This window comes from Puntigrus tetrazona, chromosome 25, assembly GCF_018831695.1.
Source record: "Puntigrus tetrazona isolate hp1 chromosome 25, ASM1883169v1, whole genome shotgun sequence".
Lineage (NCBI taxonomy): Eukaryota > Metazoa > Chordata > Actinopteri > Cypriniformes > Cyprinidae > Puntigrus > Puntigrus tetrazona.
The window spans coordinates 13,777,247-13,790,153 of record NC_056723.1 but is presented as its reverse complement, the minus strand read 5'-3'; the positions used below and the strand labels follow the sequence as shown (position 1 = coordinate 13,790,153).

The following is a 12,907-nucleotide window of genomic DNA, read 5'->3' as shown; positions in this document are numbered from 1 at the left end:
GTTTACTGCAATTCTGAGCGCTTATTCCCGTGTTTGTTTTCCCTGTTGCCGACCTGTGTCCTGTTTACTCTTGTGATTGATATCTGCCTGCCTTCTGACCTTCTGCCTGTTATCGCTTTCACGCCTCTTGGATTTCCCTCGTGTATTATCGCTTTGTTCCTGTCTGACCCTGCCTGCCCGACTACGATTAAAGCTCTGTCGCAAATGGATCCCCACGCCTCCGATGTATCATTACAGAAGACTTCGCCACAAACGGATCCAGCGGAAATGTATCTTCTGATGTCTGAAGTCTCGCCTCAAGCTACCACTCGCCACGCATCAGCAGCAGCTGCACAGGCTCACCACGCTGACGGAGGAGCTAGTGAGATCGATTCAGGCGCTAACCTCACGGCCATCAATCCAACCCAGCACATCGCCCCATCTGCCCAGCCCATGCAACCAATCCTGACGCCGCCTCAACCTAACCTTAATCCGCTCAGTCTACCTGACAAATTCCAAATGTAAGGGCTTTTTATTACAATGTTCCTTGTTCATTCACCAGCAACCGGGTTTATACCCCACAGATGACAGCAAGGTTGCTCTGATTTGTTCCTCTGCTCACCGGAGAGCGCTTGATTGGGCCACGGCTACTTGGGAGGCGCGCCGCATGTCTTTTCCTCCTATAATGATTTCCTGCGTGAATTCAGGAGGTTTTCGAGCATGTAGCCGAGGGAAAGAACAGCAGCTGCTAAAGGTACCGACACAGCTGCTGATTACACGCTCAATTTCCGCACACTAGAATCGCCACTCAAGCTAATGTATCGAAGGGGTTTGAACACCGAGCTCCAAGCGGAACTGGCGTGTCGTGATGAGGGCAAATCTCTGGAGGAATTCATGAAATCACCATAAAGTTGGATAATGTTCTCAGAGCACGTCGTGGCAAGTACCCGATTCCCTCCTTCTCACACCCTGTCCATTCACCAGCATTGGAGCCTATGCAGATCAGCTCAACTCACCTTGATCCGGAGGAGAGAGAGAGAAGAGTTCGGGAACGGTTATGTCTTCTACTGTGGTCAAGCCGGTCATTTTCGAGCTTACTGCCCAACACGCCCTCAGCGCCAGCGCCAGCAACCTGCTTCGTGAGATCGCACACTCATCCTGACTCCTTTGAAATCGAGGTTCTGTTAAAAGTTAAGTCGATATGGATTTCTGCAACGGCTCTTATTGATTCAGGAGCGGCTGGTAATTTTATTGATAAAGCCTTCAAGGACTCCAACAGAATCCTCTTGTTCCTTGTGTACCCCATGTCGCAGTGGCGCGGTAGACGGACGGCCAGTCTGGATCTGGAACTATTTCTTCTGTTACCCAACCTTTAACACTGCAAGCAAGCCCCTTCATTCGAATCCATACGCCTGTTCGTAATCCACTCTCCCAAGCATCACCTCATCCTCGGACTACCCTGGCTCGAGATTCACAACCCCACTATATCATGGACAGATCGCCAAATCACACTGGTCTACTAACTGCCACAACCACTGTCTTAAAGCCCCAGTGCACCGGTCTCCTTCTAAACCGCTTCCTGCTGAAGAGGAGGTCATCAATGTACCTGAACTCCCGCAGAATATCAAGATTTAGCCCTTTGCTTTTAGTGAAAAAGGAGCAACACAATTACCACCTCACCGCCCATACGATTGTGCTATCGATCTCATGCCGGTCGCTTCTCTCAACGCGGTCGCGCTTTTCCCCTCTCACAACCCGAATCAGAGGCGATGAGATCCTACATCGAGGAGGAGTTGGCAAAGGGATTCATCCGACCCTCACGCTACCAGCATCGGCAGGGTTTTTCTTCGCCAAGAAGAAGGATGGAAGTCTTCGGCCTTGCATTGATTACCGCAGTCTGAACGAGGTAACTGTCAAATACCGCTATCCGCTGCCTCTCGCAGCCTTCTAGAACAACTGTAAGGCTAAGTTTTTACTAAATTAGACCTCAGGAATGCGTATAACCTGATCCGGATCAGGAAGGAGACGAATGGAAGACTGCTTTCTCCACTACATCTGGGCATTATGAGTATCTCGTTATGCCGCTCGGGCTCGCAAAACAGTCCTTCTGTCTTTCAGGCTTTCGTGAAACGAGGTATTTAGAGACATGTTGCACCAATTCCTCATTGTTTACATGGATGACATCCTAGTGTACTCTGACAGCTTCGAGTCTCATGTTACCCACGCCAGAACAGTTCTTCAACGCTGATTGACAATCAACTGTACGCCAAGCTCCAGAAATGTGAATTTCATAGGACCCAGGTGGCTTATCTGGGGTACATTATCAGTTCTGACGGGTGACGATGGACGAACACAAGGTCAGCAGTCGTGGAGTGGCCGCGCCTCTACAGTCAAGGAATTGCAGCGCTTTCTGGGGTTCTCTAATTTTTATCGCAGATTTATCCGCAACTATAGTATCATTGCCGCGCCACTCACCTCTTTGGTTAAAAGAACCTCTCATTGCCTATCGTGGTCACCCGACAGCATCCAGGCTTTTGATCAGCTCAAGGAAAGGTTCACGACCGCTTCCCATACTTCATCACCCAGACCCCAATCGGAATTCATAGTTGAGGTAGATGCATCTAATGTGGGCATCGGCGCCATTCTGTCTCAACGCCACGGGCAGCCAGCAAAACTTTTCCCTTGTGCTTACTTCTCCCGCAAGCTTAATCCTGCCGAACGCAATTACGATGTGGGGGACAGAGAGCTCCTCGCCATGAAATCAGCCCTCGAGGAGTGGCGACACTGGCTAGAGGGAGCCAAACTGTCATTCACCGTACTCACCATCACAGAAATCTTGAATATATCCAATCCGCTAAGCGCCTAAACTCAAGACAAGCCAGGTGGTCTTTATTCTTCTCCCGCTTTGATTTTAAAGTCACTTACCGCCCAGGGTCAAAAACACCAAAGCGGATGCTTTATCCAGGCAGTTCGAGAATATCCTCAAGAATCCCCTCATGAACCCATCCTACCGGCAGCCCGCATTATCGCCTCCAGTCCAGTGGGACATTATGACCGAGATCACAGAGGCTCAACTCTCGAACCAGTGCCTTCAGCCTGCCCCCCCTTGAATCGAACCTGTACTACAAAGCGCTATGACAAAGAGTTCTGCACTGGGTTCATGATACCCCCAGCGCCGGTCATCCAGGCATCACAGCCACTCTCCAGCTAGTTAACAACCGTTTCTGGTGGTCAACCATTTCAGACACCATCCACTTCTGTTCAACAGTGTGAAACATGCAATATCACCAAGACCTCCCATCAACGCCCAGCAGGACTCCTTCAACCACTACCCATACCGGAAAGACCTTGGTCGCATGCCATAGACTTCAGAATCGACCTACCAGTCTCCAACTCCTTCACCACGGTGTCACAGTCATAGACCGGTTCTCTAAGTCATGCAGATTCATACCATTGCCCAAACTACCCACAGCCTGGGAAACCGCCGAGGTCCTCTTACAACAGGTATTCCGCTTTTTACGGGTTACCCAAGATATTGTGTCTGATCGCGCCCACAGTTCACCTCTCGAGTCTGGCAAGCATTCTGTTCACAACTAAACATCAACATAAGTCTCACTTCAGGTTATCACCTCAATCCAATGGCCAAGCCGAACGGCAGAATCAAGAGCTGTCACAATTCCTCCGAGCTACTGCCACAATAACCAACAGGACTGGAGTCGTTATTTAGTTTGGGCTGAGTATGCACAAAATTCTTTAAGGAAACAATCCACTGACTCACTCCTTCCAATGCGTTCTGGGCTATCAACCGCCTTTGTTTCCTGGTCCGAGAACCTCAGCACTGCCCGCAGTCAACGCATGGCTGTGAGGAAGTCTGGAATACCGCCCACGCCCATCTCAGAGGAGCTGTCAGAAGGTTCAAGCTCAGGCTGATCGTCATCGCCGAGATGCACCCGAGTACTACCTGGTGACTGGGTTTGGCTATCAACCCGAGATCTCCGCCTCCGATTACCCTGCAAGAAACTGAGTCCAAGGTACGTGGGTCCCTTCAAAATCATCAAGCAAGTTACACCAGTTTCATATCGCCTTGACCTACCTCAAGCACTTACCGCATTGCCTCTACTTTCCATGTCTCACTGCTTAAACCCAGCCGGTGGTCCGGGAGGAGAGAGGGACCAGGAAGAGGTTGCTACCAACGACGCCTCTCCTTGATCATCGACGGCGAGGAGGCCTGGTTCGAGAAATCCTGGACTCTCGACGCCGAGGCAGAGAACTTCAATGACTGGGAAGGCTATGGAAAGAGGTCTTGATACCTGCTCGAGACATTCTCGACCCCACCTCACTGCCACCTTTCACCATGATAACAAACCTGCTCCCAGACCCGTGGAAGACCTCGGCGCCGAAAATCACTCCTCGCCCGGAGCCGCTCGCAGGGGGGGCTCTGTCATGAACAGCACCTCTGTGGCTCTCTCCGACCACCACCGGAGGGAGCTTCACCGGAATACTAAGACTACATTTCCCACAATCCTGCACCTTGGGCTGATTACAGCCACCAGGTGTTCCGTGACATCCAGCCCTTATAATGGACTCTCTCACGCTTCTCTCATCGCAAGTCTTGTTTGTGTTTACTGCAATTCTGAGCGTTTATTCCCGTGTTTGTTTTCCTGTTGCCGACCTGTGTCCTGTTTACTCTTGTGATTGATATCTGCCTGCCTTCTGACCTGCCTGTTATCGCTTACGTCTCTTGATTTCCTCGTGTATTATCGCTTTTCCTGTCTGACCCTGCCTGCCCGACCACGATTAAAGCTCTGTCGCAAATGGATCCCCACGCCTCCGATGTATCATTACAACAGGTAACTAAGTTAGGGACATGTTTAGAGATATGAGTAGATTTAAGAGATGGGTCAACAGTATAATTATGAATATAACTACAGAAAATAATTAAAGATGTAACTATATAGGTATTTTAAAAAAATATATAAAAATATTTACATTTTACGATGAGTACATTATATAAAATTATTGATTTAAATGTAAGTACATAGTAGTTAAGGCCAACTATAAAGTGTGACTAAATATCTTAATTAGAAACTGAAATAAATGATTGATAAATGTCTCTGTAAACTGATCACTTTCTAAAAGAAGAGAGAACTGTTAACATGGTGCTAGTTTTTCATGAACAAGCAGCACACAACCTTTTAAATCTAGTGAGTGATATATAATTAAGAGAAATAATTATAACTGGGCTGTATTTCTTTAGTACATCATGTATATAATAATCTGTGAAGTGTTTGATTCAGTGAGTTTGTGTTGTTTGTGATCCTCTCATCATCAGCTGCAGTATCTCTCAGCTGTATCAGTGCAGTCACTGTGACTCTGACTCACAGCTTTTTGTACGACTCTTTATCACTGTGTGAACACCCAGCTACCACTGATATAGTGTGCACTCTGACAGTAATAATCTCCTGTATCTTCAGTCTGGACTCCTCTGATGGTCAGAGAGAAATCATTGTCAGATCCACTTCCACTGAATCTAGATGGAGTTCTGACTGAGTCTGTTAACTCTATATATCAGGAGTTTAGGAGCTTCTCAGGTTTCTGTAAGTACCAGTGTAACTGATTACCATCATACACTCTGCTGCTGGTTTTACAGTTTATTGTGACGTCTTGTCCTCGAGTTGTTGTTATTAATGATGGACTCTGAGTTACAGTGATCTGTCCTCTACACTCTGAAAGAGAAAGAAAAATAACATTTAAATATTTGATGTACATTTCACATTTCAAAGAATGAAAATAATAATCATGTTTTATCACACAAACCTTGAGCAAACAGCGTGAGAGTCCAGATGAGGATGAGGATGTTGTTCATTGTAGTAGTTGAGTCTTGTGTGATGATGAAGATTGTGTTGTGTTCTGCTCTCAGTCATGAAGTGTTAAACTCACAGCACTATAAACACTCTCAGAGCACTGAAGCATGTCTGATGATGTAAAGAAGTGGGCGGGGTTTATCTTGAGCTGCTGACAAAATATTAAAAACTTTACAGATAATATTTAACTTTGAAAATAATGTTTTGAACCAGTTGTGAAAATAACATGTGGATTCTTTGTAAAATATATTTTTTCTTTATGTTTCAGCTGGCTGATATGACTTTAATATTTGACTTTATATTAATATCTATCAGTGTGTATGTGGTGTTTTTAGTTTTCAGTGCTGATGTAGAAATAACATTCACAGTCATCCATGATGCATTTATTCATGAAGTTAAAGTATCTGAGTGTTACCAAGATAAAGTGAGTAGTTTCCGTCAGGTCATGTGATCTCAACATACATGGACCAACATTATCTTCATGTCATCTTTAAACAGCACTAATAATTGTATTAATAAAATGACATACTACTATCTTAAAATCAGTTTTACTGTATAGCTGTACAGCTCGTCACATGCATTTCTTTAAAAAGTGTTTTATCAGCACATGACAGGATTTTGTGTGAAAGTGTTTTCTTGTACTTTTTAAAAACTATTTTCTGTCACACTGAGTTTTTATCATCTGAGGTGTTTCTCTCTCAGTGTGTTGAAGTGTTTGTGTCTCTGCTGGAGTTTGTGTTCACTCGAGTGAAGAGAGGTTTTTGTACTGAGTCTTTCATTAGATCGTATCACTGTGAGTACACTTTCGGTGGAGGAACTAAACTGGTGCTCGGTAAGTCTTTTTAATTCTCCAAACATACAATTTATGATTAAAATATTTATTACTGGTTTATTTTCTTCATTAGTTTTAACTCTGTGTTCATACGTAACTAAACTTCTTTTGTAGATATACAAAATAAACAGATTTGATATCAGAATATATATAGCAGCTACTTTCTGTAGTTCAGTCAGTGATTCTGAATCTCGTTTGCTATCGTTGTTTTTATAATTCAGTCATTTTAAAAACAGAAACGATTTGTCAAAAATATATAAATTCTGTTGATTCTGTATTTTCTAATTATAAAAACATATATTATTTTTAGTTACAAAATCTTTGTTTAAATTTTAGTTATAAAGAACTGAAAAGTTGAAAAATATCTAAAAGAGATTTTTCTTTGGGATGTAAAACCTAATGAAATTTAAGCAGTCGGTGTCTTCTGTGTTTAATTTCATTCATGAGATTGAATTGAAGAATTGAAATATAAAGTGAGTCTGTAACTTGTATATTGTGTGTATATCAGCTCATTTCTAATGTTTTCTAATATATTCAGCAACATAATATTAACTTCATCTGAACTGTGTCACAACATTTCATCTTAAATTAGTCACATTTTTAGCTGTAAAAAAATAAAACATGAGAGGACTATTTAGTGCTGGTTCTTATAATTCAGTGCTTTTAAATACATTTAAAAACCAAAAAGAAAGACAGAAAAAAACAAAATGAATAATTTCAGTTGATTCAGTTGTTTTCTAATTACGAACAACAATGATATAATTTTAGTCACAAAATCTCTGTTTAAATTTCATTTATAAAGAATTTAAAAATATTCAACAGAAAAAAACACTAAGTGTCTTGTATGTTTAGTTTCATTTATTACGCCTAATTGAATTAAAATGTATAGTGATTCTGTAACTTGTATATTGTGTGTATATCAGCTCATTTCTAATGTTTTCTATTATAATCAGCAACATAACTTAACTTCATCTGAACTGTGGTCACGAAGTTTTAGCTTAAAATAGTTATGTTTTAAAAGTGTAAAATAAATTTTAAAAACATGAGCGGAATATTTATCCTAAAATACTAAACTACTGGAATCAAGCGGTCAGTGTCCTGCTTTAGTTTAGTTTTCTTTCTGAAGTTTGATATAAATGTAGCAGTGATCGTGTAGTTTGTGTTTATCACATGAACTGTGATGAGATGGTGATCGTGACTCGCGCCTCACGCCTGCTGCTGAAAGTCCTGTAGAAATGCTGTGAACGCTGCAGAAGAGTGTGTTTGTGAATGTGTTGTGTTTGTCTCCTGCAGCTGGTCCCACAGAGAAGCCCTCGTGTCTCTGCTGCCGCCCTCTTCTCTGCAGATCTCTGGAGACTCAGCCGCACTGCTCTGCCTGCTCAGCTCTTACTCTCCACAGGGGCGCAGGTGAGCTGGACGCTGGACGACTCAGAGGTCACCGAAGGGGTCGTGACCAGCGCAGAGAGCGAGCGGGACGGCCTCTACAGCCGCAGTAGCGTCCTGACCTCAGCAAAGCACGCTGGGAAAAGGGAGAGCTGTACGCCTGCAGAGTAACACATGATGGAGCTTCTCGTGACGTCTCGCCCGCAAGAGTCGCTGTTAGTCGCCGCAGTGCTGATGTTTCTCTCCTGAAGATGAGCCGTATCTGAGTGTCCTGTGTCAGGCAGGATTCACGTGAGTCTAGTGCTGCAGCTGTAGTCATTTACTGTAACTCAAGACTGAAAGAGAGCTCTAGTGTCAAAGCACTGGCTGATCTTTCAATCTGCTGTGTTTGCTGCAACATTCAATAAAGCTTCTCAACAAGCTCCGTTTGTGTCCGACCACATCATTCCACAACTAACAGATCAAGACGCATGTAGTGTTTTTCACAAGCTCCATCAGTAGCAGTAAATGGAGTCAAATAAAGCTCTTGGGGTTTGAACATGGTCTCTGGAGACAGAGCTGCTCTATTCTGAGACCGTCACAATCACTCCACCCTGACCATGAAAATGAGATTTTCAGACCGTTTGATTGGTCCATAATCTGGACGGAAACAGATGGGTTTCGCTTCTCTAGTCAAGCAGAACAGCAGATAAACTATTACTAATTCAGACAGAAACAGGAACATTATTATTGTCTTGAGTCTGAATCATTTTTTAAAAAATCCACAGATAATAAGTGGGACTAACTGAAATAAGCCTGGATTATTTGGTAAACCGCTCATGTGTGGACTTCAATAAATCTTCAATAAATAAGTCTCGTATTTCAATAAATCTCAGAGTGTTAAATTAATAATGAATTCTTCTCAGTGTTTATAAGAAAATCACTGGAATGGTGTTAAAAGTAACACTGAATCATTGTTGGAGTTAATTTGATAATTAAGTTTTTAATTGAGTGTTAATAAGCAGAATCGAGGAAAGAGAAACAACAAGAACAGAAATAAAGAGAAGAGACCAAAAGAAACACAACAAATAAAACTGAACTACAGACACAGCTTTAGATGAAATCAGCTGAAATCTCTCAAGATCTCATCAGACAATGATTAAACATTGATCTTCTTCTTCTTCTTATTATTATTATTATTATTATTTAAAAAGCAGAAACTGACAATTTAGCAGCATAATATATTAATGTTATAATGCATGCTGAGAAACATGAATGAGATTTATGTTGGCTCCCATCATGCAATGTGATATAAAGCTTTTTTTTTATTAAAGGGTCAGAGATGTAATTTTTTGTAATAATCCTTGTGTTGTTTGTGATCCTCTCATCATCAGCTGCAGTATCTCTCAGCTGTATCAGTGCAGTCACTGTGACTCTGACTCACAGCTTTTTGTACGACTCTTTATCACTGTGTGAACACCCAGCTACCACTGATCTGGTGTAGACTCTGACAGTAATAATCTCCTGTATCTTCAGTCTGGACTCCTCTGATGGTCAGAGAGAAATCACTGTCAGATCCACTTCCACTGAATCTAGATGGAGTTCTGACTGGAGTCTGTTAACTCTATATATCAGGAGTTTAGGAGCTTCTCCAGGTTTCTGTAAGTACCAGTGTAAGTAGCTACCACCATACACTCTGCTGCTGGTTTTACAGTTTATTGTGACGTCTTGTCCTCGAGTTGTTGTTATTAATGATGGACTCTGAGTTACAGTGATCTGTCCTCTACACTCTGAAAGAGAAAACAAAAATAACATTTAAATATTTGATGTACATTTCACATTTCAAAGAATGAATAATAATAATCATGTTTTATCACACAAACCTTGAGCAAAAAGCGTGAGAGTCCAGATGAGGATGAGGATGGTGTTCATTGTAGTAGTTGAGTCTTGTGTGATGATGAAGATTGTGTTGTGTTCTGCTCTCAGTCATGAAGTGTTAAACTCACAGCACTATAAACACTCTCAGAGCACTGAAGCATGTCTGATGATGTAAAGAAGTGGGCGGGGTTTAGCTTGAGCTGCTATCTCTGCTAATTAAGTAACTGATAAATCAGTTTAAATGATTATAGTTTGTTATATTAATTGCAATATATGTACAAAAAAAGAAGAAAAAAAAGTTTTTTTTGAGAATTTAGAATGCTTTAATATTTAGATTTTTCCAACATTATCATCAACAACAGCATTTTCAATGTTTGAATAAACAGACAATATTGATTCAAAGATTCAACGTTAATTCTTACACTGAAACAATGACATTTTTATATGGAAAATCATTTTATGTGGCCTTTTTGTCATTACTATAAAGATCAACTTATAGAATCAATTATAGATCAACAAAGTAATTTTTCAAGTAATTCTTTTATATTTTACACTGTGAATGGGACAATAAAGCCATCCCTACCCTGACCCTATCCAGTACATTTTGATTAATTCCTCTTTTTTTAATGAGATATAAAAAAGGGAGGAAAAAAATGGTCAGGTTTGAACCCGAGTCACTCGCATAAAAACATTACAGCACACGTATCTGCCCTGGAGCTGATGTTTCTGTTAATAGACAATACATTTATTAGCACACATTTATTAATTTGTGTTATTACAGTTTTTCTCAATTGCTAAAACACTATAACCAGTCTTTTGAACTAAAATTTCAAAACTATAACGCCATTTTTGAAAAAGCACACCCATTTCCCTAAACTATAAACACTATTCCCTGCTTTGACACATGAGTTATATTTGGTGAACTGTTACTGCAAAACTCTACACACAAATCCCTACATTTCTCAGTGCTTACACCATGTGGTCATTTAGAAAGCACTAGCATTCAATAATGTTAACTTAACACAGCACAGCTTGAGCTCAATTAGCACACAATTAACCAAGTGGAAACACTAGGAGTCAAAATTTATCACACACCAATCAGAACCTTCGATGGATAGATAAAAGGGCCAAAGTCAACTTATTCAGGTTTGAATCAATGGATCCAAAGAGACGTAAGGGAAGAGGTCAGGGACACCAGAGTGGAGGAAGAGGAGGAAGAAGTAGAGGTAGAGGTAGAGAACGTGGTGAAGGAGGAGGGAGAGGAGGAGGACGTGGTGAAGGTGGAGGAGGAGGAGGACAACAAGGAAGGGGAAGAGCAAGGGCAAGGAGACAAGCAGTCTCGGATGAAATTCGAGCCACTATAGTTGACCATGTTCTTGTCCATGGTATGACTATGAGGGAGGCTGGGCAACGAGTACAGCCAAATTTGAGTCGCTTCACTGTTGCCTCCATCATCAGAACCTTCAGGGAGGAAAACAGGTAGATGTTGTTGCAGTAAGACTGCTCTGTACAGTAACTTTTGAGTGCTGAACTCATGCTGTGACAACACATACACTGTTGTACTATGCTACTGTAATAAAGAAATGCATCAAATTGCCTTGCATACAGAGTTTCTGTATGTTTCCATTTTTTCCTGTAAAAAGGATGTGGGACAGTTACAGTAATAAGTGCTTCTATTTTTGCAGGACACAGAGACGACCACCTGGTGGAGGCAGGCTAAGGCTTTTGTCAGAGGAGCAAGAGAGGGAGCTTGTGAACATGGTAATTGCCAATAATGTAATCCGCCTGCGAGAGAGATTCAAAGGAGAGTGATTGAGGATGATCATCATTTTCGAGGATAAATGCCATCAGCCTCTCCACAATTGATCGCATCCTCGAAAGAACCAATTCGGATGAAACGGGTGTACTGCGTCCCTTTCGAACGAAACTCTGACAGAGTGAAAACCAACGAGTGGAATATGTTCAGGTATGAGTTTTGATTTTGTATGAAGTATTGTGTTCCATCACAGCATAGCAGTTTATGCTGCCATTTGTGCCCTCTTGAACTGTGGTTCAGGGTAGTGATTTACTCTACTGTTTTGTGTTTTGCAGAGAATGTTTGAGATTGAAGGATGGCCTGTTCCCCATGAAATGATCTTTGTGGATGAGGCAGGTTTTAACCTGACCAAAAGGAGGAGAAGAGGGAGGAACAGAATTGGTCATCGGGCTATTGTAAATGTCCCTGGTCAGCGTGGAGGGAATGTCACTATGTGCGCAGCCATCAGCCAACGAGGGGTACTCCACCGCCATGCCATTCTAGGACCCTATAATACTATGCTCCTCCTTGCTTTCCTTGATGGTCTAAGAGAGCATATGTTCCAGCTGGACTACAGGAACCAGCACAGCCAGAGCAGCCTCACTACGTTGTTGTTTGGGATAATGTCAGCTTCCATCATACTGTTCTGGTTTGTGACTGGTTTACCAATAACCCAAGGTTTTCTAACATCTTTCTGCCTGCATACTCTCCTTTCTAAACCCGATAGAGGAGTTTTTTTCGGCATGGCGGTGGAAAGTGTATGACAGAGAGCCTTATGTCCGTGTTCACCTCCTCCAGGCCATGGAAGAAGCCTGCCTAGACATAACAGTAGATGCATGCCAGGGGTGGATCAGGCATGCAAGAGGATTTACCCCGCTGCCTGGCTAGGGCCAATATAGCCTGTGACGTAGATGAGATTCTCTGGCCTGACCCAGACCAAAGACAGGATGCTGAGGTGGAATAATTTTTGTGTATGTGTTGTACTGTATAGTACATGAATAAAAATTTGCCAGTGTACATTGGTTGCGTCTTTGTTCATCATGTGAAAATGTTTTTGAGGGGAAGAACCACAAGCAACATAACTTCCCAGTTTTGGAAATATTGTTTTTAATTTATTGCACCAGTGTGTAAGACTATGTTGTAGTGTGAGTGTTTTTGAGGCCTTGTGTGTGATGTCTGAAGGCAAATTTTGATTTT

The 12,907-nt window shown here is 42.1% G+C and overlaps 1 long non-coding RNA gene, 1 pseudogene and 1 gene segment (V, D, J or C); 1 reads left to right on the top strand and 2 right to left on the bottom strand.

Moving 5' to 3' along the window:
- LOC122330415 overlaps positions 1-8,208 on the top strand; it is a 77,674-nt gene extending 69,466 nt beyond the window's left edge. Inside the window, 3 exon segments of the V gene segment in view lie at positions 1,217-1,221; positions 6,642-6,675; positions 7,969-8,208. Coding sequence covers positions 1,217-1,221; positions 6,642-6,675; positions 7,969-8,171 — 242 coding nt within the window.
- The window catches only part of LOC122330413, a 194,512-nt pseudogene extending 184,451 nt beyond the window's left edge, over positions 1-10,061 (bottom strand).
- Positions 5,616-6,595, bottom strand: LOC122330428. The gene is made up of 2 exons (XR_006248008.1): positions 5,797-6,595; positions 5,616-5,705 (listed from the first exon to the last, which is right to left on the bottom strand). It is a non-coding gene; the product is annotated as an uncharacterized LOC122330428 (long non-coding RNA).
- Positions 10,062-12,907: the final 2,846 nt, after the last annotated feature.